At 41.2% G+C, this 26,498-nt stretch overlaps 1 protein-coding gene across 2 annotated transcripts in view; it reads left to right on the top strand.

Moving 5' to 3' along the window:
• The window catches only part of slc39a14 (solute carrier family 39 member 14), a 29,915-nt gene extending 4,430 nt beyond the window's left edge, over nt 1-25,485 (top strand). The window contains exons 2-10 of one of the 2 annotated variants that reach the window (XM_085295566.1): nt 6,912-7,090; nt 8,557-8,882; nt 10,411-10,588; nt 14,916-15,085; nt 18,124-18,246; nt 20,405-20,578; nt 20,807-21,041; nt 21,259-21,443; nt 22,258-25,485. In XM_085295566.1, coding sequence (XP_085151692.1) covers nt 8,586-8,882; nt 10,411-10,588; nt 14,916-15,085; nt 18,124-18,246; nt 20,405-20,578; nt 20,807-21,041; nt 21,259-21,443; nt 22,258-22,410 — 1,515 coding nt within the window. In that variant the 5' untranslated portion in view covers nt 6,912-7,090; nt 8,557-8,585 and the 3' untranslated portion in view covers nt 22,411-25,485. Of the gene's footprint in view, nt 1-6,911; nt 7,091-8,556; nt 8,883-10,410; nt 10,589-14,915; nt 15,086-16,444; nt 16,615-18,123; nt 18,247-20,404; nt 20,579-20,806; nt 21,042-21,258; nt 21,444-22,257 lie in introns of both variants that reach the window. The other variant, XM_085295565.1, reaches the window with a different exon arrangement.
• Nucleotides 25,486-26,498: the final 1,013 nt, after the last annotated feature.

The following is a 26,498-nucleotide window of genomic DNA, read 5'->3' as shown; positions in this document are numbered from 1 at the left end:
TCTTTTTTTTTACGCACACTCAAATCTTTTTTACGCACACACAAATTCTTTTTACACATACTAAACTGATTTACAAGTACAAAATATTTATGACCACATTTTGAGCCCATAGTGAAAAGTTGATAAAATAAATACAATTTTTTTGTATTGTTCGATACATATGCGTACTGAACTGAAAGCACTGTATCGAACGGTTCCATATCGATACGAGTATTGTTGCACCCCTAGTAGTTACTATGGACTTAATGCATACCTATTATTAAAATTTGGGATATAATGGTTGTATTGATGCATAGCAACTTGAAATACTCCAAAAAAAGGCTCTACAGCATTTGGATCAGAGCTTCAGTAAGAAATGCAGATTCTTTGAAACAACTTTATTCATGTTGGCTGCAGTCTAAAAATAATGTTACTGCGCTTTATACAGAAGAATAACAGTAACAACAACAAAAGAAAAACCCATAGTGACTTGAGCAAGATTTCGTCCGTTAGAGGTTCTGAATGATTTTTGATTACCCAGCCATAGCATGCAGCATATTTACAGTCTGGTTTAGAAATGCTTTTGGCCTCTATGAATAGTTTCCTTCTTCATAACAGCTCTGAGAAGGCTGATTATTATTATTTTTTTGGTCTTTTACTTTGTTCATCTGGATGATTCTTCAGAGCTCTGTCCACATTAATTGACACGTCCTGACCAGGCCTCACTACTCTGAGTCATTAAACTGGATCATGCATGTGCTGTTGTTACCTGTGGGAGTGTTTTTAATCTAATTTTAGGGCTTACTGTGTAATCCATGATGTCCGTGCTCAAGGTTTAGTGATGAAATTCTAGTATTTTGTTAGTTTTGGCTCTCATTAGCTGTGCCTGTGTTTCACCCATACAGTTTTGCCCCAGTGTTTGCAAATAACTTAGGTGTCCAACTCCAGGCCTCGAGGTTTTAGGTATCACCATCGCCGTAACTTTGTGCTGAACATTGGCGGGGTTAAGATCTCTGTCTAAATAAATAAATAAATAAATCTGGGTATATTCCCAGATGATTAAACATGAAACGATTTTGCTGGTAATAACTGAAAAGAGTAAAGATAATCAATAACCTCTTTATGCAAGATAATTCATAATTTTATTGGGAGGGTTATATTGATTGGGTCTGATTATTGGGGGGGGGGGGGGGGTGATAACCCCCCTAACCCACCTGTAAATTTTGCCCCTGGATATCACCCTGGGTCAACACACCTGAATCAAGTGACCAGTTCATTACCAGCCTCTGGAGAACTTCAAGACATGTTGAGGAGGTCATTTAACCATTTAAATCAGCTGTGATGGATCTAAAACCTGCAGGACACCGGCCCTTGAGGCCTGGAGTTCCCCGCCCCTGGTAGGGAGTATGATTCTCTGCATGAGGTCCTAGGTTCAAATCCTGGACCAGCTCTTTGTCTATAAGTGTGATTGTGGTAAATGATTTGATTTCTGTAAACACCCCAAGCTGTACAATATTCAGTCGTCCTCTCAGCAATTACTTTATTGACATGTTTCATACAAGATCATTTCCAAGAGCTCGTTTTCATGTGCTTGTTTTATCTGGTTTTTGTGCTGATTTCAGTTACATATAGTTAGTCAATGATCTGTAGTTTAATTAGTTTTATTTTATTTTATTTTTTAATTTTTTACCTCACTCAGTTCATTTTTATTATTATTTTTTAATCAGTGCATTATTTAACCTACTTGAAAAAGGTTTATGGTCTAAGACTGGATTTAATCCACGTCATGTTTAACTTACTCTTGATAAAAAAACTCTACCTTAACTAATTTGATGGCTGCAGTTTATCTTTAATGTTCTCTTAAAGTAAAAAGGAAACAGTAACCCACCACTTAAAATGTGTGTAACTTCCTTCAGTGCACGTGCTCTGTGGCTTTCTGTGTCTGGATTCCTGCCCTGGGTAAGAGAGATGGGGTCTGAGTCAGTCCGGGTCACGTCGAAACCCTTTAATTTTATGGTTGGTGGTCGTTTGGAGTGTAGTCAGGATGAGTGGAGCACAATAACAATGTGTTTGGTGAACCAAAACAGTGCCCACAGCTATCACTCTATCATCTAATGACGGCTTTGGTTGATGATAACTGCACGAGAACCAAGCGAAACAGTAATTAGGGGTTGATGAAGGCATGCACAGCCTCACCTGGTCTTCCCTGTGGTTGTATATAAAGTGGCCTGAGAGGACAGAGTGCAGATGTGAGAGGACGGACGAGATGTGAGGTGCAAACTGCTGGAAATTGCAAAGGATCTGTTCAAAAGCAGTCTCCATTCATAGAAAAGGTAGGATGAAATGCATGCTCTGTAGTCAGCACAAGTCTGCAGAGAAAGCCTGTTGAAACCAGATCAGAGATCTGAGAGCTTGTTTATGTTTTTAGATTTGTCACAAGTCTGATAAGTACAGTTATTGGACTAATAAGAGTGACTGATATTGAATGTAATTTTGCTATTTAGTGACACAACCCTCCTTATTTATCCAGGTTTGGGACTGGCAGTCGTTACATTTGTTATTTAAAGACCTAAATATTGATTTTATGGAAACACACATGGCATGGCAGCATTTAATACCAAGTGTTCTTATCATCATTTTGTTGGGCAACATGAATGAAATCACTGCCTGTTAATCATTGAAATCTCTAAAAAAAGTATCTCTGTATGATCTCTTCGACTTCAGAGTGCAGAGTTTTATCTTTCCCCGAAGAGCATCGGTAAGAAATACGGATTCTTAGAAGCAACTTTATTTGTTCTGGCTGCAATATAAAAATAACTTTATTGCTCTGTAAGCCTCTATATATGATCCTAAAACAGAGCACTTTGTACTTTTTTGTTTTTTTTTACCTTATGTCAGTTTTTCAAATAGATCAAGCCTAAGTTTGAATTCATTTTTAAATTCTTTTTTATATTTATCCTTTATTATCAGAGTTTAAACGCCTGAACATAGTTAAGCGTTTGTCATTCGCTGGTACGTCAGGTGTTAATGACGGAGCTGTGATATTGATGAATGTGTTCTCGTCCACAGACGGCATTTATGGCAGCTTTACCTGCTTCACACTGGCCAAAGTTTTATTTCTCCTTGTAAAATCTCCCTTCAGTAGACCTACCCCAGTTTGTGATCAGTAATATAACACCAACGCCATCCCTTTCATGTGAACGTGTTAATATCTAGCCTGATAAATGCTGTGTTGACTTATTACTTCTCTGTACAGATTTGTGATCTTCCCCAGCTGAAAGTAAGGATAAGAATTGTTACGAGTGACTGCAATTATGCTGTTTGATTTTATTTTTGGAAAAACACAAAGTACATCTTACTTAATCTTACAGTTTCAGGCGCCTCTTTTATTCACTGCTTTGTTTGGTTTAATTCCCCTGTGCTCTTCTTTTGTTTCGTTTTGTTACGAAATTCCACTTCTTCTTTTTTTGTTACACCTACTTGTTTCTTGAGATCTGCCTCTTCAGACTACCCTTTTAAAACTTTCTGGTGCCAAATGACGACATCTATGCTCCTTGTACGGAGCCTCATGGTGCCGGCTTATTTAAAAAGGCGAAATGCGAGCAGAAAGTTTCTTTCTGTGCTTTTATGATGGATGGTTTAGTTTGTGGATTAGCTCACCAGTATGCATCACCCTAATTACTCACAAATTTATTAAAAGGATGCGTGGGTTTGGAGTGGTCATGGTTTGTTTGGTTAAACTAATCCATGGAAAGCAGTTATTCATGTTGTTTTTGAGGCTGGTGGTAAAGTGTCAGCCAGAAGTCCTGTGAGACCTGTAACCCACCGCTGACTTCATTTCTGCCTTGTCAGCACACGAAGTTGGTGATGACGAGGGAAACTGGTCATCGAGCGGTGTTTACACGTGGGTGCAGTAGCCGTGAGATGTGACCGTAGTGCAGAAAACACTGGTAATAATGGTTAATCACCACAAGTGCTCTGATACCGCGGTGACCTCAGCCTGCGAGTTCACAGCTTTCTCTGGCTGCAGTATTCTCATGCTTGCTCGTGGATGGCTACCTGATCTGTAATGGAAACCCGATTTGTCTTGTGTGTCCTTCCTGTCAGCGCTTCAGTTTGACGGGATTCATTTTCATGCCAGTGTTAGATTAGATTTCCTCTTCATTGGTATTTCATATTATAGAGAAATATAATCATTGTATTTATACTTATTTGTATTTAAATGGTGTATTTAAATGCCAGTTACACTTATTTTGAAAATGGGAACAAATCTTCAAGAATACATACTAATAAAAAAAAATGTATCACTGAAATGATAAGTGAACATTATATGTTTACTTATTTGGGGGGTTGGGTATGGATCAGGGAGAGATTATCCTGTCACGATGGGAGCCTAAAAAGACAAAGTCAGACAAACAGGTGACGTCTTGAGACATCCGAGGTCCTCTGCGTGCTGTCGGGATTGGTGACTAAGCTTTTTCCCTCCTTCACCCCTGTGCCAGCTCCCATGTAATCATCATGCTTTCCATCCATGGCCTTCACCATCATGTTGAAGAGCTCACGTCTGTGCTGCAGACTGCCAGTCTCGTCTGCCAGCCTTTATCTTATCTGTGGGCACACACACACCACTAAAACAGACATGGTGACATGGTGACCACTAAAACAGACATGGTGACATGAGCGTGACCCAACATTCGGGGCACTTGTTTTGATTGGACCGTAGCCATCTGCCAGTGAGGAATGTTTCTGCTCCTTCACTGTTTATCATAGCTCGACTTTTTGGAGCTGCACATCCTCCAGACGCTGAGATGCATGTGTGTATTTAGTGTGTGTAACCTGGAGATTATCCCAGGCAGGTTTCTAACACAGCAATTATGGTGCTCGTGTTGATATTGACATTTGATAGTTGACGATTTATGTCATCGACTGACTGCAAACATCCTTGTTGCATGTGTGTGGTGCATGCGTGTGTGTGTGAGCGTGTATTTATATCATTGTGGGGACCAAAAATTGGAAGCTTACTATACTTGTGGGGACCAGCAGCACTTACGGGGACCTAAATCAGGGTCCCTGCAAGTTTGAAGGCATTTCTGAGACTCAAAATGTGGTTTTAGTGTAAAGGCTACAGTTAGGTTATGGTTAGGTATATTAGGGTTAGGCATTCATTTTTGATGGTTAGGGTAAGCATTATGCCAATTAGATGTCCTCACAAGATGTGAATACCCGACATGTTGTGTTTGTGTTAAGGAAGATTACATGGCTGGTTCTTAAGTTTCAACATATTAATTGAATGTTAAAGCCTTTCTTCCTGTGTTTGTTGGGTGGTTCATGTGTAACGTAGCAGCAGAGCTTCTAGTCTTCTGGGTTTGGTTGGTGTCTGCCCATTTTCTTTGGTTTTAGAGGAATTAACACATACATATTGGGAAACTTTTGAGTCAGACTTGTTAGGCTGCAAAAAGAACCAGAAAACTGTAATATACTGTCCTGTAGAAAATGCGTCTTGGCTTTTCCCCTCAGTACTGGTCTCTTTAACATGTTCTCCCCTTCTTCTAGACAAACATTTGTCTCGAACATGCCCGTGAATGCGTTTCACCTTTGTGCTTTCACTCTCTAATATAGGCTGACACACCTTGACTCTCTTATAAAAAATAAATGCACAAGATGAGAGAGATATCAGTTTACTTCTGGCAGCTTTCCTTGGTTTTCACAGGGACCACTAACAGCAGTTAAACCACAAGGTGAAGCTTCAAAACAGCTGGCTGTTACTTCATCTCATTCTTAAGATTAGAGGTACTTAAGACCTTTTTATTTAACCAAGCAAATCCTGTTAATATGAGGATGTTTGGCTAAGGCAGTGGCTTCTGTCAACTACTTAATACAAACAGTCTGACTTCACTTATATGGACCAGTCATACTTATGTGACCTCCCAAAGACCAGTTTTGACCCATGAAATATGTTGCACCACTTCTATTTTGCACATCAGCGTGCTCAGTTTTAAGCCTTTCTCACAAATAGACTCTACAGATTGCACAACATAGTGTCCACCACACTCTCCCACTGCCTACTGCAGGAAAACCTCAGCTTTAAAAAGTTAGGAGCAAGTATTTGTTGTATTAATTTTAGCTTGACTAATTTATTTTAGTACCATTGTTTACTCTCAGCTTCCCTGTGTGCCTGAACATTAGCAGCCAGCAGGAAAGAGGCCAAGGTTCAGAGCTCCTGCAACTTTAAGGAGGATTGTGCAACAGAGACTTGCAGGGAAGAAAGTTTGAAAAAGTGGTACCTAAAGATGCTTTTGAAGTTTTATTCTATTTCTCTCCTCCACCAACTCCAGAATAAGGCCTCATTAGGCCAAGTGGAGGGGAAAATGTGGGAGAGAGGGTGTAATTCACTGGGGAGAAGAGGAGAGTCTTCTCTTTGCCTCCTCAGGTCAGAGACCTTTGGAGAGAGACATAAAGACGGTGCCTGAACTCAAATTGGTTAGTCAACTTTCCCCAGATAAAATAAAACTTTTACTTTTTCAGGTAAGGCTGCATTTTTCCAAAACATCAGTGATGTTTGGAAGTGAGAAATTTCAAAGTGAATCATCCTGATCACTTGCTTGCACGTCGGCCTGCTTTTTCTTAATTAATCTTTTTCAGAGCTGTTTAACGCTTCAGTTTTAAGTAACTGCATAGGTGTCAACAAGAAACACTTCAGTTGCAGAAAAGAAATATTCAGGGTTCGGCTCAGTTCTTGACTTTGTGGATCGAGTGTCAGACAGGAAGAGGATGAATCGATGGATAAGAGAACACACGGTAGATTTGAGCTGGCAGCTGCCATGTCAGGTTTCTTTTTAGTCCTCATTTCTTTTTGTCTACCTCTCCCTATTTGTTTCCTCCTAACCAGCGACTTGTAACCTTCATTTTATCTGTCTCCCTCTCTTCCACAGCCCGCTGCACTCCTGAGGAGCCTGCTGCTCTCTCCAGACTCACATTTCTCCCTCCCCACATCTATCTCAGCTCCCAAGTTACCCGTGAGCATTACTCAGCAGGCTGGGAGCCTCAGGGCAGACCGACTGAAACAGCCTCTTTACTCACCGGCTATCATTACGCACCTCTGTAGGAAAAGGTGAGCGCTTCTTTACAACAAAATGAATGGCTGTGTTTATTCAGCCCAGCTTTGCTTGTAGACCTGCAGGGTGCACAGACATGAATAGAGACTCTGTTACAACAGTGGACCCTATGTGGACATGATCCTATGTGATGTCAGAGTTTTTAAAAAAGTGGAAATCATAAGGGTTTTATATAGTCGAAACACACAGTGTTGGATAAATCCCACCAACACCGATTGAGTAAAGTGTTGAAAGACCAGTAAATCCTATTTCCGGTCGACAGACGGCACATTGGTTGAGATTGTCAGTGATAATCTGTGTGCTATAATTTCCTGTAATTGGGGACTGTGTTTATTCCACTGTTTCCTGTTCTCAGCTTGTGCTTCGTGCTACAAAAGCTCTTTGTGTCACCTTGTGTGTTTGGTGTTTAATTAGAAGTTCACAGCTTTGCTTCAAGCAGCAGTTATTTTGTATATTATAGAGTGTTTTGGTACCAGTGTTTCTCCTGCTTTGGATGAAGCTCTGTTACAAGCTCCCAAAATCTTTCAGTTGTCATAATTCAGAAGAGAATCAATCTTGGGCTCAGGAAGACTTCAGTGTGGACATTAAACTTAGGGTCAGGACTTTTTCATAGTGAGCAATCCAAACCACACAGCAGCATATTATTGTTGTAGATCGAATAATACAATAAAAATTAAAGTAATGTCCACGGTGTAGACTGCGCCACTATTTTCCTCCTCTGACACACGAGCAGAAATCAGCTGATTGTGCCTAGAGTATGGATAGCCAGGCAGACTAACCATTCCAAGGAATTGGACTACTGGGTTCTCAATTCCCATCCCTACTGACGAGTCTCCCAGTACCTGTTGCCACAATGCTTCACCTTAGTAATGCTATTAGCCCGGTAATGAGCAGTGCCTGGTTCCTTCCAGACATGATGCCTGGATTCAGGCCAAAGAGTGCAATCTTTGTTTCATCAGAGTGAAGAATTGTTTCTCATGGTCCGAGAGTCCTTCAGGTGCCTTTTGACAAACTCCGGGCAGGCTGGGATGTGGCCTCCCCGATGAAGGCCCGTCTACCTCGATCGCTCAGATTGGCCGGGATTAATAAGATAAACATGAGAAACATCAACCCATATATTACTGTTAGCGTGCTTGTTTTCTATCAGAAAATTGTCAGTATGCGTCAAAATTACTACTACTACTGTGTTCTGTTACGTACTATCACAATGTTAACACACCTTATCAGGAAGTCGCATACAGAAACTATGCTGTTTAGACAGTATAGTGAATTTCCAGCAAATAGCGACGCGTGCTTGCACACAAACAGTGATGTGTCCAACAGATATTGATAGTCTGGTATTTCAGGTCCTCAACATGCAATCCAAGTAGTTTCCTAAAAAGCGAGGTAATGCCACATTCTCTTCAGTGATTTCAAAGATTTACTCAAACTTTCTTTTTTGTGGCTTCTGTCCTCCCCACAGATCGACGTCCTGCGTCCACTGAAGAAGACATGCTCATCTGCTGCCCTCATGGCCGTGCCGCTACATCCACCAGCCTCTTTCACTTTGACTTGGCGTTCCTGCTGGCTCTAGCTGTGCTGCTCTGCCAGGTGACTGGTCAGGTGGAGAGTCAGACGCAGTCACCTGCTCAGGTGCTACAGGACTTTCTGTCCCGCTATGGGGACAACAGCACCATCACGGTCCCTCAGCTGCGATCTCTGTTAGCAGCCCTCAGCCAGGGCCAGAGTGAAAGCGACAGCACAGCTGAAACACCAACAACCACACCTCCCCAGTTCAACAACTCCAAGGTACAAAACCTTTTCATTCTCTCCATTTTAAATTCATATTTTATTTCTGTTGTGGAATAAATATAACAAATAGAAGTTAAAGACTAACATTCGTGCACCTTTGCAGGACTCTGAAGTAGACTCATAAATCCAGCTGGAAGAAACAGGCAGTACCGGTTCCAGATAGCTGAGCTGTTTAGCATATTTCCCATACTTAGTGTCGTGGCTCATTGACTCACTCACTTGTTGATCTGCCTTTGAATAGATTCGCTGTGAGTACTGGTGGCCAAGTATGAACCTTTCCAAAAAAAATAAATGATGGCTAGGACGTCACACGTGAGTCAGGCGTTGGTTTGTGACACTGAAACGTTTCGTTTGTCAATAACCGGCCGAGCTACAAAGAATATTCAGGGTGTTCCACAGTTTGACTTTGCAGCATACTGAGGCATCTGCTCCTTCTACCACGTCACAGATCTTAAAGCTTTTTATTATTTTCAGCACCAACTTTTCTTTCCCACCTTTGTAAAATACAGTGTAGCAAACAAATACATGTAAAAATATAAATCTAATGAACTGGTATTTATTACATGACAATAAATAACATTAAAATCTGAGCGATCACTTTATTCACCTAATTTTAATTTTTCACTCACTGTGTTTATTCTGTCTTCCTCTGTTTTTCTGATCCATCTTTTTAAGTCAGGATTAAAGCGACATCTGCCACATGCATCCCGAGTCAACGCATGCGCAACTAATCCCAAAAGCTCAGTCTTCTGATTGCATCAAACACTCTGTTCTGAACTTGTTTCTCTACTTCAGCCTTTTCATAATTACAATGAGAGCAGATGTTGTTAAAAAGCTCTGGCTCTGAGTGAAAACACCTACTTTAGGTGCTGTCGCCCTCGTGAGTGGCAGTTGTGACGTCACTTTGGGACGCACTTTCCTTGTTTCTCCACCCCTTGATGTTTATGACCTCGGTCATGCGTTGCAGCTCAGTTGAAGACACATTAGTTTCATTGATATATCAGTTCAAGAGCTCAGATTCTCCGATTATAAAGAGGGAGCTCTGACTTCTATTTCTGTTCCAGCATGAACATGAAGGTTTATTCTGAGTGGCAACACCTGTCTCTGAGCAGGTTCAGCCCGCCTCAGCGTGCCCAGTATAAATGTTACAGTGCTGTGATGACACAGTCGGTGGAGGCAACAACGAGGCCCAACGAAAAGGATTATTTTAAACTGTTACTTTGTTAACATTAACTCATTAGAGTCGAAAATTTAATCATCATTTTTATTTGGTCAGATGCTGTTTTTTTTATTTATTTATTTTATTGGTGACACCAATGTTATGCAATGGTGCCTTCCTGTTAATTTCGTCTAGTCTAGACTCCAAATATGAGTCTTGACAGACTCATTTGTGTTGTGTTTTCAGTCCACATGAAGGTGAAAAGCATGCTAACCTGTCACTGCATCCTGGTTATGTCCTGGCTAATTCACCAACGGTGAGATGTTCGCTTGTGTGGGTCATTTATGGGGATGTTTCCTGTTCCAGTGCTTGCCTGCAGACACACTGGCCATTTACAGCATGAGCGAGGAGTCGCGGCTGGATGGCCGGGGTTTTCAGGAGCTGTGCCCCACCATGCTGCAGCAGCTGGATGCTGGCAGCTGCAGGGCACATAAAGGGGAGGAGCAAAGCAGCGACACCTACCCCAGGCCCTCAGACGCTGAAGGTGAGCACCAACTAAATACTAATATTTAACATATTTGTATGTTTTAATTTCCTCTGGTGGAAATTGTACATATGTGTTGATCAAAGTTTACCTTTTGCTCCTTAATGTCTTTTAAAGCCTTTTTCATTGTTTTTCATTGTTATTTAGAAGAGACACATTTGGATTCATCCAAGCAGCATCTCAGACAAAAACAGCATAAATCCAGAAAGTGTTTCTTCTCCAAATATTTTCTTTTTAACTTCCTCTGCAATCGCTGTATTTCTTTCAAGGTTTTCTGTGCCTCATTGTTCATGTCTGTTGTCAGTTCAAGTATTATCACACACCTTGCAAATCTCAGCTCGAAATTTGTGTGTTTTGTTGCCTGGTGATTTTATGGTGTCCCCGAAGGAGGTGAAAGCCAAAATAAGCACGCACAGTTAGCCAAGAGCTCAGATTGCATTTCTCAGCTTTCTGTAAAAACCAGCACATTTTTCAGAGTCCACAGTCCAGCTTCTCTCAGCGTTTTCAGTATGCAGCACAGATCTCATCCAGGTAAAGACAGTCCAGGCTGGAAAGCTTTGACGTGCACATCCTGTCAGAAATTCTAGGAAATGCTGAATTCAGTGCAGGCTGCTGTTTAAAGAGAAAAAGAAAAACCTTTGAGTCTTCATGAAGTAAAACTAAATTGGCTCTGGAGTGTGTGGCTGGTATAAAAAGCAAGCTAATCACAGACTTGGAGGTTTTGGTTAAGTCATGTGATGTTTTGTGCTCAAGGCCTCAGGATCATCGGTTCAGAAAAGTCCAAAACATTTGTTGAGCTTCAGCTAAAAGAAAAACGACAGCTTTCTTTATGCAGGCAAAGACTTTGGGCTTGAATCTTGTGCTGTAGCCGGTGTCCTTATTTCATCCTTGACAGGTGAAGAAGAAATGGCCCCAGAGCTGTGGCTCCATTTCTCACTCTCCACTGACAAATTTGTTTTCCCTTATCAGGCCCTCATGGCTTCAGCTCACTTCACACTTTCCTCTTTAGGCAGCTTATTTTGGCTTGAGAGATGTTTTCCTAGCTGGAGGTTTACGGGTATCAGAGAGGAAATTTAATAACCTTTTCTTTTCTCATCATGTGAATAATCCAGCTTTACCCAAGGACTCACATTAGCACTGATATGCTGCTAATAGACATAAAATAATGATCCTTTTTTAACCAGATACTTGTTTTAATGATGTTTGATGACATTCTCTTTATTCTGCTGCTTGTGTTCTTAACCGCGTGTCCAGCAGCTGTGTTTAAATGGTTTTTGACTCGTCTGCACGGCTCTTGTACACCGTGAACATTTCTCAATAGATTGATGATTTTTCCAGAAGTCTTGAGCCTCTTTTGAAAGAAACACTCTAGACAGCAGTAATGGAGACAGTTTGCAAACATGGAATTTGCAGGTTACTCACCAGCCACTTTGGTGTGTACTCCATCTCAACTCGTTAGAACCAACCATCAGAGTAGGAAAGGTGATTTAGGTGACTGATAGGAAAAATATCCAAAAAAGAGAAAATATGAAGTGAGTGGCACGTCTCTGGGAAGAAATGTTTTGTTGATACCAGAAATCAGAGAGTGGCCACACAGCTTAGAGCTGAAAGTAAGTCAACAGTAACTCAAATAACCACTGGTTGCAACCAAGGTATGCAGAAAAGCATCTATAAACGCACAACATGTTGATCCTTGAAGCGGATGCACTACAGCAGCAGAAGACAACATCAGGTGTTGTTCCTGTCAGCTCAGTCCAGGAAACTGAGGCTACAGTTCACAGGTATCATCAAAACTAGTTGTTTGGGGTATATTTTCTCACTTTGTTCTCCTTAGTACCAAAGGAGCATTGGTTAAACACAACAGCCAACTCGAGTATTGTCGCTGACCTCATCCAACCCTTTTAATAAAAGATTCCAAGAGGACAGTTTTCCGGTTCACAACATCAGATCCTCTCAGACTGGTTTCTTGAACATGACCGTTCACTGTGCTCAGATGGCCTCCACAGTCACCTGACCTCCGCACCTTTGGGAGATTGACATCACTGTGTGATATTATCATGTCGTTATGAACCAAAATCTCAGAGAAATGTTTTCAGCATCCTGTGAATCTGTGGCATGAAGCGTTAAGGGCAATGCTGAAGGGAAAATGGGACCCAACCCAGCACTAGAAGATGTACCTAATAAAGTGTCGGGTGTGTGAGACCAAAAGACGCAAAACTTAGCAGGGATGCGAAGTCAGCAAATCAATTTCCCATTGGAGACAATAAAGTTACCATTGAACATAAGAACCAATATCAAGTCAGTGATGGGAATGTTGGTGTTTCTTGTTTTTCTGTACCAGAGCTACTGTAGGTCCATTAGCTACTGGAAACACTAAATAATAATGATGAAATATAAAACAGTGGTGCCAAGTAGTGGGGAAACAAACAGAGTTTTGCTATTGAGTCAGAAACCACAGAGTGTTTCACCATAGTTTCATCAGAAAGCGGAAACGATTCAAACTCATCTAAACGGCTCAAAGACATCTGGCTCTGTATTCTCTAAAATTCTGTTTGAGTTTCTGATGTCATTAAAATGTTTAGGATAAAGTTCCCATGGTTCATAGCTGAGCTGGATGCTGCTATTGGGAAACTACTGTCACAGCTTCTGATCTGCATGCAGCAGATTTTCTTTGAGGAAATACTTTTTGAAATATGACCTGATTATCCTTTCTTTTGTATCCAGTTTAGTAACATGACAGGATGCTGATTTCCATTTTTTACCATTTCTGATCTGATACAATCTCATGTTTTTCTCCCCTTTATGCATTTTTTTTTTTTAACATTATTAAATATCTCTTTTCCTCAGCTGTACTCATCTCCCTTCATCACCATTGTTGCTCATCTGTTTACTTGTTTTTTCCTCAGCAAGAAGTTGAGAAGTTGTCTCACAGCATCCAAAAATTTGTTTTGTAGGATATGGAAAATCTAACCAATGGCTACTTCCTTTTATTCTTTTTACAGGTGTTGCTGGATATATTTAACTGTAGCATTGTGTGTGAGCACTTCAACTACTTCATGTACTTAAATTGTTTTATTTGACTGCTTTCTAGAGTCCAGGTGGAGTAAAGCTGCAGCGTATCACAATATAATTACTAAAACTAAAGAAGGGAACAGAAAGTGGATTAAACTGCAGGATTTATGTGGTGCATGCTTCTAGCTGATTCAACTGTCTGTGCAGCCTGTTTTTCTCCTGATCAGAAAATCTGTCAACACAAGTTTGAGCATTGATTTTAACCCCATGAAAATATAAGAACAGTTTAATTGAGTACTTAAAAATCAATAAGCTGCAGCTGCATACAGTCATATGAAAAATAAAATGCATCTGCTTTTAGCTCTCTTGGTTTTATGTATCAGGTCAATGTCAATCAATAACACGCGACATATTATACTGTCATATTTTTATCTGACAAAACAAAGTCAAATCCAAAAGCAGCGAGTGGAAAATCTAAATGCACCCAGTGATTCAGTAGCTTGGAGGAGCACCTTTAAACAGCAATACCTGGAAGTAATGGTTTCATCACTCTCTCACAGGACTTTTGGCCACTTTTCTTTACAACGTTGCTTCATCTCATTGATGTTTGCACGCGTTGTTCTTTAAGATCGCTGATGGTGTTTTTTAACGCCCACCTGAACGCTCCAAACCAGCAAACTGCCAAAATGTCTGGTTGTATCGAGCTGGTTAAACTGGCTGATGAACAAGTAATCGTGTGCCTTTGAATAGCAGCACCTGGCTGCAGGAAGCAGGAAGGGGTTTTAAAAAACTGTTAAAGAAATAACGACACAGTGTAATATGTCGTGCGCTGTTGTTCATTTGAGGCTGTATTTAAATGACTGGAAGACCTTCTAAGGATCAGATTTTTTTTTTTAAATTATATGTATACTTAAACCTTAAAACTGAAAGATGGTGTTTATTTCTTTCATATGACTGTTTGATACCAGATTTGAACTGACATCAAATAGGCTGATGCTATCGTATGCATTTGTTGGAATAATGAGAATTTACTTTTTCACCTCTGCAGTGATGGAAAATCTACTGCCGTTGGCATGAACGTCAAAGTAGCTGCTGATCTTGCAGACATAAGACACTCACACAACAGTTTTCTCACATCCAACACCCGGAGCCCACATGATGTTTTTGTTGTTGTTTTTAATGCTTGACCTGTATGATTGAATCTGGCTGACGTTATCTTTTATCCACAGCTTGAGCTGGATTTCTAGATGGATGACTGCACGTTATTCACAGCGCTTTGTTTTAACGTTGTACCTTCCTGTTACTCCAACTCCAGTTTGGGGTTTTTCTTTCTTAAGTGTGACAATCATCAATGTCTCCGCCCTGACCGGAGTTTTCATCGTGCCCCTGATGAAGTCGCGCTTTGGGAAATACGCACTCACCTATTTCATCGCGCTTGCCATTGGCACGCTGTTCTCCACTGCCATCCTGCAGCTGCTGCCAGAGGTTTGACATCGGGACATGCATACATGCAGACCTTTGACTTTCATGCACTCATACAAAGATTACGCTCTGCTTCGTTCATGGCATTGCCATCAAAAATCAGTCAGTGCTTTCCACCCGACCCTCTCATAATGAGCTGGTGTAATTCAGCAAATGCTTATAGTACTGTAATTAATGCTTTTCATGGCTTCATTAAAAATACCAAAAAACAGCTGATTGTGAGGGGGTTTGGTAGGAAACTTGGAAACGGTCTGACCTGCCGTCATTTACAAAATTGCGGCACTTTGGCCGAGCTCGCCATTGTCTCTCCTGTGTTCATAACTCTTTCCTGTTTCTGACTTTGTTTCCTTTCTGTGGCTTTCTCGGGCCCTGTGGAATTTGCTCTGATCTGGTGTGTGTGTGTGTGTGTGTGTGTGTGTGTGTGTGTGTGTACCTGTGTCTGTAGCTCTCCTGGTACTGAGATCTAAGCCACCTATGTTGTTTAACTGAGGAGAGAATTTCTGTTCTGATGCTAGAAAAGCTGTACAGACCTGAAACATGGTTTTAGTCACTGTTTGGGGGGGTCATGTGTTTCACTGTGTGTAACAGAGCCCTGGGAAATGGAGCACTGCACCCTTAAAGTGTCCTTCAAACTGAAATGTGACCCCTTGTTAGCATTGCTCCTTCTGCTACGAGTGGGCTATTTAAAGTTCGTTTGCCCCCTTTTGTCTCTGCAGTGTTTAGCCTGAGGCTATGACAGTGGTACAGACACACCTGAGTAGATCATAACAACCGTGTGTGGGCCACATCTTTGTGAGGACAGAAAATTGGCATGCCGCTGTACTCGTGGGGACAAAAACCCACAAGTTTGAGGCTCAAAATGTGGTTTTAGTGTCAGGGTTACGGTTAGGTTATGGTTCGGGTTTAGGCTGAGGGTTAGGAATTTGTTTTTGATGGTTAGGGTTGGGGTAAGCAGCTAGGGAAAGCATGTCAATTAGATGTCCTCACTAAGATATGAAAACGAGAGTGTGTGTGTGAATGCTTGAGATTGGAGTAAACTATAATGACGTCTTCTTTTTATCAGTGGAAATGAGGAACTGGTGATTATCTTCAAATACAAGTAAAAGGTGGTCTCACTTCAGCTGTTTTCAGCGGATTATCGGCTCGCTGTTCCTGAAAATCCTTTCATGTCTCTTTTTTCTCAGGATGATTTCATTTAATTGTTCCTTTCCAGGGAGTTAACTGCTTGGTCTTCCCCCCTTTTTTTAAAACTCATGACGTTGGTTAACACACTGGTCATTAATCCGACAAGATTATTTCCAAACTGATTACCTCTTTCTCTCTCTCTCTCTTCTTCCCCCTTCTTTCTCCTCTGTTAATCAGTTTGGGGCTATGGGATCCTATGCGTGACACTGATCTCTCTGTGCTCGCTGGTCGGGGCGTGCGTCGTGCCCTTCATGAAGAAAACCTTTTACAAGCGACTGCTGCTCTACTTCATAGCCCTGGCCATTGGCACTCTCTACTCCAACGCCCTGTTTCAGCTCATCCCAGAGGTAGTGTTGGTGCTGCTGAGGCTCAGTTTGCTGCAGTGCATTTTTAGCAGGGCTGCTGTGTAGTTCCTGGAAAGAACAGTGAATATATATATATAAGCATTTGGAAATACAGTTAGGTCCATGTTTGTTTTTTAAATTTAATCTCTGCCCACCCCCACAGTGTATTTCAAGTCAAACATTCAAGAAAAGACTTAAGTGCAGAGGTTCAGGTTTAATTTAAGGGGTTTAACAAATAACTGTTTAGACATTTAGGAGTGTCAGATCAACACTCTGCTGTATTCTTAAAAAGTAAGGATGGACTCACCAGCTCAGCAACAGCAAAAGGCCTGAAATACCACAGAAGACAAGAGAAGCAGATGATCACAGAATTATTTCCATGGTTTACAAAAACAACTACATAACTGCATACAAGAGACTCCTTCATCAACGTAAATACAAAAGGCTTCCAGCAAGGTGCAAACCTCTGGTTACACTCACGAGCAGGAGGGCCAGATTACACTTTGCCAGAAAATATCTGAAAGAATCCGAAGAGCTCTGGAATGAAATTCTTTGGACCGATGTAGCCGGAATGGGAAGAGAAAAGTTTGGAGAAGTGTAGCAAATTATATGTCAAGCATGGTGGAGCCATACATGCCCAACAAGCACGGGCATGTATGGCTGCCAGTGGAACTGGGTCACTAGAGTTTTTTCTCAGTTCTGTACCGTGTGCTGGGCTGTACTCTCTGCTCATATTACTAAAAGGTTTCTCCAAAAGTCTCCAAAAAATAATCTATATATTAGATATTCTTCAGTGGACGAGTCAGTCACCTGATCTCAACCCAGTAAGGCAGTTTTCAGTTTCTAGTCCTTACATTTAAAATGTTGTAGTTTTAAGCGGCTACATATAAAAATAACTGTAATTCCTAAACAGTTAATGCTTGAATTAAAGCTGAAACTCTGCATTTAAATCACATTTTGATGACTTTAAAATCCACTGTGGTGATGTGCAAGGACAAAATGATAAACTGTCATTGTTCAAATCCTTGTGCACATGTATTTATGTGCACTAGTTATTTTTTTTCTCCTTTCACTTAATGTGAGATAAATCACAGTTTCACAGTGAGTAGGATGAGTTTTTATTGTATGTACCACTGAACAACAGAATAATCTGCTTTAAAATTTATAGTCACCATAGACAGCACAAGCATTAAGGAAAATCAAGGTTTTTTGATTGGAAATGACATTAATAGTCTAAATTGTCTTGCAGACATCAATCAGCTGTGAGTCAGTCCTCACTTAAATTCAACTAAATTAATACGATTTTTGCAAGAAACACAAAGGACAGTGATTCAGGGCCTCTGATCCTGGATCGGGGCCCTCTGATCCTGGATCGGGGCCCTCTGATCCTGGATCGGGGCCCTCTGATCCTGGATCGGGGCCCTCTGATCCTGAACCACTGCCCTTCATGAAAGCATTCTTTATTGCAACACATTGCTGCACGTGTTAACATCATCTTCTTCTGCATGCTAGGCCTTTGGATTTGACCCAATGGTCGATTTCTACGTGTCCAAGTCCGCCGTGGTGTTCGGAGGCTTTTACCTCTTCTTCTTCACTGAAAAAGTTCTCAGAGTGCTCCTAAAGCAAAAAAACGGGGTGAGTGTATACCAAGAGTGATACAAATTGACTTCATTATTTTATTTTATTGTTAGATAGTCGCTGTCGTTCAAACCAGTCACCAAGATTACAGAAAGTACGTGCAAATGTTGAGAAAGAGTAATTATTTTCAAATGTGGTTCACGGTGTGTTGCAAAAGCCTGAGCTGTGCTCTGTTCACTATTTTAAAACTGTTCAGACACCTGGCAAGGCTTGAAGTGTCTTCTCGTCATGTTTCTGCTGAGTGGGGAATAGTTTATCCCTGGTTACTCCTTCATGTGTTTCTCAGGCTAGCATCTAATGTTTCTGATTCGTCTTTGCTGTGATCACGCCACACAATGAAATATTTATTGTCAGCAGCAGCAGCAGGTTACACTAGTTGGACAGGGTGTTGTCGTCTCAGTAACTGAGAGAAAGAACTGGGAAAGTGATGATTCAACGCTGCAGGCAGTTTACAAACCGCGTGTTTGATCCCATCTGTTGACTGACACAGAGGTTTGCAAAGTCACTAGCTGGAGTTGAAGCCAGAGGTGCTGCTAATACAGTGTACATTATGCACTGTAGTCTTTGTTGTACATACTGTACTAAAGTGAAAAATGAGACACCTGAAAATGTTCTCGTGACTTTTAGACATAATAGGAAGGCGAGATGACCTGAACATTCTTGTTTTCCGTGACTTTGAAGAATAATTTAATCACTCAAGAGGATTTTGCTGACAGACATTCGTGTTTTTGCCTTCATCGGGGCATGAGATCGATAGAGACGTTTAAAAAAAGAAAGAAAAAGAGCCAATCATTTAACTCCACACACGTAACAGCCAATGAGGCACCACATGGCGCGTCATGGACATTTGGTCACGTGATATATTCCCAGTCATTGGTCCCGACGAAGGGGAGCGACCAATAGAAAACCTTGATGGTGAAATATGTGGTCTGTAAACGGGAGAAGTGCAACTGCTCAGGAAGATCCACTTAAAAAGACATTTTAAAAAATAAATGAAAATATTTGGAATAAATCATTTATTACCTTAGATGCGCTCATGTGTTAGAAGATGCCTGATAAAAGGTTCTCCGAAAAGGTAAATAAAATATTTGAATCGCTGTAGAAGCTCACGGAGAGGTCGTAGTTCACACCACCTGGATCTTCATCCTCTCCTCCCTGTGCACCTCGGAAGTGGGAACAACTGCGGCAGAAAAGTTTTATTCGGCAGTTTATCAGGTGAAATTCTATAAATTAACAGCTTCAGTCACTCAGATGTCGCTGCTAATTAAATATCAGTTATTAAATATGTTGAGCTGCCTGCGACCGCTTTCACCCTCTTCTTCTTTTACACATTGTTTTGTGAAAACAGTAAAATATTTGAAAGATTAACACCATAAACTCAAATACGCAAAGCTTGTTTTCTATATATGCATACCTATATAAGCTGTAGACACTGAATATTGCAGCCAGTGCTGTGGTGCAATTTGATAGGTGGTGTGTAGCATGTGTTTGTATTTCAAAGTTCTCCATTATAAAAAGATACAGCAGGGTGTCCTGTCATCGGCTCTTAGAAAATTAAATCCCTTAAACCCGAAAAGCCTCAGAGTGGATACTGTAACGGTTTCAGTGTTAAAAATAATAACTTTGCACAGATTCAGCACTCGTTTTGTAGATTTTCCTCGATTTTAAATCTAAAATTTTAAATGACAAGCCAATAAAAGAAACTGTGGGGTGTGATTGTGGGACCGTTGCTCCACCTTGTGGTTGCTCTTTTTCAGTCCAACCTAGTTAACTGCTAACAATTTTACGAGCTAAAGGAGCTCCGGATCTGGTGTCGTGTCCTTGAGTGAAACAGTGACTTTGTGCTGTGGTTTACTCGCGACTTTGTTGCACGCTTTTGAGCAGATTTCATTCCTCGTTGGCTTTGCAGACAGTTCACAGAACTCGACCTCACTGAGTCACTGAAGGAGAAAATGGTTAAAATCACGTGGTCGGCCTTTTCAGCTGTTCAGTCCCAGCAAATACGACAAAAGCAAAAAGGAACATCTTCAACTTTTAAGTCAGATCTCTTATCTGCACCTCCTCTTAACCAGATGTTGAGGTTATTTCACCTGTCAGGAAGATGCTGCTCACAATAATCAGAATGTGCTGAGATTTTTCCCCGCCTGTCTCTCAGAGCCACGGCCACAGCCACTACCCCGGTGCAGATCATTACTCAACCCCTGACAGGGATTTGGAGGAGGGGGAGAAGGAGAAGCTGCAGCAGAACGGAGAAGCCAGCAGCCTGGCTCTGGGCAAAGTGGACGCAGGGGAGGGCGAGCTCATGCTCAGCCCTGCACAGACTCCACAGGTATGGATGTAACAGCTTAAAGAGCAGCTTGTCTGCTGGACTTTTAAAAGAAGAGGAACGCAGAAAATGAAAATGGGAATTAACTTTTGTATATGTGGACAGTGTCAGTTTATGACTGGAGGTTCACACCTAAAAACAACAAAATCACTCTTGTTGAAATAATCAGATCTAAAGAAATTTAACTTACAAAGTGGGAACCACCGGTTTCTCTCCCTCCGCTCCTTCCAGGACTCTCAGAGTCCAGACAGCGGTGGCCGGTCAGGCACCAGTGGTGGCGGCTGCTATTGGCTGAAGGGGACGACCTACTCTGATATCGGCACGCTGGCCTGGATGATCACACTGAGCGACGGCCTGCACAACTTTATTGACGGCTTGGCCATCGGGGCCTCGTTCACCGCCTCTGTTTTCCAGGGCATCAGCACCTCGGTGGCGATCCTGTGCGAGGAGTTCCCCCATGAGCTGGGTGAGTCAGGGCGGACTCTGAGCGGGCGGGTGTCCCTAATGCCGAGATAATCAGGCTGCAAGCTTAACCCCAGCTACTTTCCTTTTGGCCCTTTAGTATAAGATCTCCTGAGAACATTTCTTAATGAATTTAATGGATATGTTTTGTTTGCTGTCACAAAACAAACTACTTGAAACGTCAGCTGTTCTGACTCTGTTGCATGTTTTCCTGCTACCAGGAGACTTTGTGATCCTGCTGAACGCCGGCATGAGCATACAGCAGGCTCTCTTCTTTAACTTCCTGTCGGCCTGCTGCTGCTACCTGGGCATGGGCTTTGGCATCCTGGCCGGTAACAGCTTCTCTCCCAACTGGATCTTCGCCCTGGCAGGAGGAATGTTCCTCTACATCGCTCTGGCAGACATGGTCAGTGATTTGTGAACTATGAGATTAAATCAACACAGATGGGTCTCTTGAGGTAGTGGGCTTTTGAAATATGTTCTCGTGTTGCTGTTTAGTTGGTTATGCTGAGAAATAAAAATAATAAACAAGTAAAAATCCAATCAGAAGTACAGAATTTATTTGTAGCGGTAAAAGTCTTTTTTAAATTCTCACTGTCACACTGTACAGGATGTCCAAGAGTCATATTTCAAAGAAAGTTTAAAAGCTGTGCATTTTGTTTCTATGTAATAAACTTAAAAGGTGCCTAATGAAATAAATGATTTGTACTATACAGTCTGTACACTGATTGCTAGTCAGTTTGCTTTTGCAGTTTTTGTTACATCCTTCACGTTAGGTTGTGTTAATATATTTATATTGAAACATGTGCGATTAAGCTGACAGCTGACCTGAGGCGGAGCTCTGCTGCTCATTTTCAGATTCACATTTTTTATTCTTGGACCATAAATGAGAAAAATAATCCTGAATGATTCTTTCTCATCTTAGCCTTGATTGCCTCCAAGCTTACCCTCTCTCTGAAACAAGCTGTTTTTGCTCCTCCCACTCTAAGCCAGCTTTCTTCTGATTGGCTGTTTATTACAAACAGAAGGTTTGAACAGCTGGTTAGGAAAGGGGAGAGTCCTTGTAAATATTTTATGTGTTGGACTTTGAAAGATTGAACAATTTGAATGAGGGGTAAGATAATGAGTAGTAGTTGGTGTGACTGAGCTGAATAAGGTCGAGCTGTTCTTGTTTACTCGTTAGATACTTACGAAGTGACACTCTGTTTTATGTGTCACAGTTTCCAGAGATGAACGAGGTGAGTCGTGAGGAAGAGGATGCAGGCGGCAGCAGCTTCCTCCTCACCTTTGGCATCCAGAACGCCGGCCTGCTGACGGGCTTCTCCATCATGCTCCTCCTGACGACGTACTCTGGACAGATACAGCTGGGCTAGCAGCAGACTCCTCCAGGATCACCATCAGCTGCTGTTGGAGCCCAAACAAAGAGAGGCTGGCTCAAAGTTTCTCCTCTATTTTTTCCTCCTGTTCTCATTTTTCGGGTTCTGGACTTTGGGGATTTTGGTTGTGCGGCAGGTACGTGCAATCGTCTTTTGAAGTTATACGAGAAGCTGCTTTAGTGCAGTTCCTGCATGCAGAGGGTTCAAGGTCGAGGGTTTGACGGCCCTGTCTCCTCAGCGTTTCAATCCTTTCTGCACAGCTGCCCTGAAAACGTCCTGAAACATCAACTGAAGCAGTCGCAAAAGACGGCTATACTTGATGTGCAATACTCACCCAGTCTCTCAGATGTTCCCCTTTTCGTCAGACTGCTCTCCAGGCATCTTTCCTCAACCTTCATCCTCATCATCCATCCTGGTTGATGCCATTGAGCCTCCACTCAGGCCAGTTGAGATTCCTAGCGAGTGTTTATATCATGAATCCTCTGTGAAAAGCACAATCAGGTAACAGCAGCTGTACTCCAAACATCTCTGATTCCCAGGCACTACACGTCCCCTTTTCTTTTCTCCATTCCATACCAAAAAGCAAATGTTAAAACATTTAAACTGGAATTATTCCGACTTCCAGCTGGACTTTGTTGTCTGTGAGTTGATTTTATATTTTTTTACACATGAATACTGACTTTTAAAGACCAAATATGGGCAGACCATTGAGAATGGTGAAGGGCTACGCAGTGATGTTTGGAAGCGCACGTGTCAGCCAGCCAGCCGGTAACTCCCAAAGACTCCGGGGTCAGACACGGAAAAGGGACTAAGTGGCTTCATCCAGATCACGGCGGCAGCATTTCTCTGTAGTTTACCATCTGTGCCCTTCATTAGAATAGCAAGTGAAAAGTTTTAGCTTTTTTATTCCTTCTGATCTTGAATTCCGAGTGCAGATCTGCAGTTTTCACATATCCCATAGACTATTTTTCCCAGATTATCTATTCTTTTACGGTGTCATTGTAACAGAATACTGTAAGGTGGATCATACTGTATAATCACGCACACGTCACCTCGCCTGTGACCTTATCCGTGTTAGCGATTCAGAATTAAGAACTACGGCCAAAAGTATGTGGACAGACTCGATGCCTCTTTTTGTCACCGGGCAGTTTTTAAAGGGGTTTTTGGCCATTTTAACCATGGAAACAGTCTGCACTGCATTTTTAACCCAATCCCACTAAGGGGAATCAAATGACATGATTACGATATTTTTAACTCAGAAAGAAAATGCAGATGCTGAAATGAAAGTTTCTTTCTTATCATGTTAGTTGGTCAAAAATCAAAGATCAGCTGAAACTGAAACAAGGATGGACTTTCTTTTCTTTTTTTACTTTGTGTTTCTTTTCTCATTTTTAGGTTTTTCATTAAGAACTTGTCCTTATTTTCTCTTTAATGTGGCTCAAGTTTCCTAAAACCCTGTGAGCCAAAAGCTCTTAAACACTTTTTTTTACTTAAAGGGAGCTAAAACAGTTTATTTACCTTTATCTTAATGAAATATTAGTTAATTTGATCTGTGAACCTTGCACAGCAACTCTAGAGCTCAAGACTTAAACTGCATTTGGACATCAGCCCAACAGATCTTCTTTAAATGCTGAGAATTACTCGTTTTACCCATTTAGTAGCATTTTGCAGACGAATAGTAAAGCTACTGCCAGCGCTGTGCAGAGGAGCTGTGTTGGCGATGGATCTCGTGTGTGCAAATGTCCATCCAGTTTGATGGACACAACTACAAAACTAGAAGAGCAGAGGCTGTTGTTAGGGGCATTGGGTTTGGGTGTCCACATACATTTGGCCACGATGCTGTAAAAAAAAAAAAGGTTTATGATGTAAAGGGTTAATAGTTTATTGGATGGTCGGGGGGGCAGCTGTTGTGCTCTACAGCAGTGTAAGATTGTCGGGTTGCTTTCTGTGTTTGTCTTACAGGTGGATTAAAAAGATTTCCCCTCATCTGAACACTGACACTTCAACAGAGCTGACGTGATCCATTATGTAGCATCTTTACATACTTTTCCTAATGTGAGTGTAGATTCGAGCTGTAGAATATTATTTATTAGAGCTCGAAGCTGAAACCCGTGATGGGTTTACAATAAAGATGAAATTGTAGTTCCAGGAAGGAGAAGGCAAGCCATTACAAAGAGTACCCTGAGTGGTACAGCGAGTATTACTGCTGCTTGATACGTCATGTAACAGATTATTTATTGTTGCTTAAGCCATAAAATATTTATTTTATGCTTTACATCTAAGATCAAGTGTTGTGCTTAGTTTCACACCATGAGTCCAGACGGAGTTTAGTTTTTATTTAGAATAAACGGGTCAGATACAAGCTAAACCGTCTCTGCTCTGCACACTGTTAATGCTGTGTTTAAAACTGAAGCCAGTGGATTTACAGCACACACAGACTGATAACATATCCACTCAGTCAATGCAGATAATACATTCAGAGACCAGGAGAGGTTCTTTGGAGCAGAAACAGGAACATTACCGACCAAAAACCAGACGCAGAACACAGAGAAGAACACTTTATCGGGCAGTTTATAAACGCAGCAGAAAGATTAAGGTGAGGAGGTTGTATTGGGGGTCAGATTGCTCATGGGAGCAGGAGGGTGGGATTTCTAATAAAACTAAGGAAGCCAAAATAGGAGAGATAAATGATAAGAATTCGGCTAATTGTGAATGTGTGTTGGGGCTCGGTCAGGGGCTGTAAGCAGGAAAAAGCAGGGAATTATAGAATTTAATAACAAAAAATACTGATATGTTCAAATTAGAGCTGCAGCATAGTGATGGAGAAGACAAGAAAGCAAGAGGGAGGACAGAAGAGACAAATCTATGAGGAGCTGACCCTCGAACCAACCAACCGACTGACAGAGGATGGGCTTTCTGGCCATTTTAATATTTACAGCGCTCTCGCAGACTTGTAAAGGATCATTTTGAAAAGTATTGTATCTAATTTCATGTATGAGAATCCTCGTTAGCCTTCTGTGTGTGTCATGGAGATTGTTTTTATATATAAATTTCATTTTCCAAGAAATTGTATTTGTTGAAGTGTCATCATTGATTGATACTGTGCTTGATTTTTGGTTTATTTTTCACCCGTTTAATTAGAAGTGACCAGACAGAGTCATTTATATGAATAAATATAGTATCTATCTTTTTTTTTTATATTTTAATTCTGACTTTTCCCACCGCTGCTGAAGCCTTGAGGCTGATACTAAAAGCCCAACGTGATGATGAAAACAGCTCACTGGATGTAGCTTCAGTTTCTTTTTGTGTAAAAATGATTAAAAGCCATAATTAGTTTGTCATAGATAAAGCAAACAGTAAAGCTATGATAAACACAAACGGAGCCTTTAAAAAAGTATTTGTGTATACAATAGTGAGCCAGCTTGATTGCTTCAGTATTAATCAATGTTATGAAATGCTCTTTGTCCTCAGATTACCGAGCTTCCCACCTTTAAGAGGTTTTGTTACTTGGAAGAATATGTTTATTAGAGGTCCTTCATTCTTGGAGAAATGTACTATTCAGCAAATATCATGAAAGCATTAAGATGACAAATACTGTAGCAGACAGGATCCAGGCTACTCGAGTGGATGTTCAAACAGTTCTCTAATAACAAAGAAAGCATTCAAATTTTATCGTTCTTGAGGAAAAGAAGGTCTCCTTTGACCGGGAAACCACAATGAAGCTGATTATGCTTTGCACATTAGTTTTTCACTCCTGCAAAGACACATTTCTTAGAACCTTCTTTTTTTCACAAACATCTAAATACAAAATGCACAAAAGCTCCTTCCATACAAACTCACCAACATATCAAAACAGTCTTATTTGTGTACGTGTGTGTTTTCAGATCACACACACAATAAAGGTAAGAACACTGCTGAGCACTCATTACAAAAGTCTGAGAGCCTATCCCAGCTGCCATAGGGACTGTTTCCTTTGGGCTTTGATGCCCACCAGGCAGTAGTGCAAACAGACAAGTCCCCTAACTGGAGTACCTGTTTATATCTCAATAAATGTGCAGCATGAACCCAGTACACAATAAAAGCAT

Source organism: Mchenga conophoros, linkage group LG12, assembly GCF_057382185.1.
Source record: "Mchenga conophoros isolate Kocher_MC1m ecotype Shallow Benthic linkage group LG12, M_conophoros_male_GT1.1, whole genome shotgun sequence".
In the NCBI taxonomy this organism is placed as follows: Eukaryota; Metazoa; Chordata; class Actinopteri; order Cichliformes; family Cichlidae; genus Mchenga; species Mchenga conophoros.
This window is presented reverse-complemented; position numbering and strand designations above follow the sequence as displayed.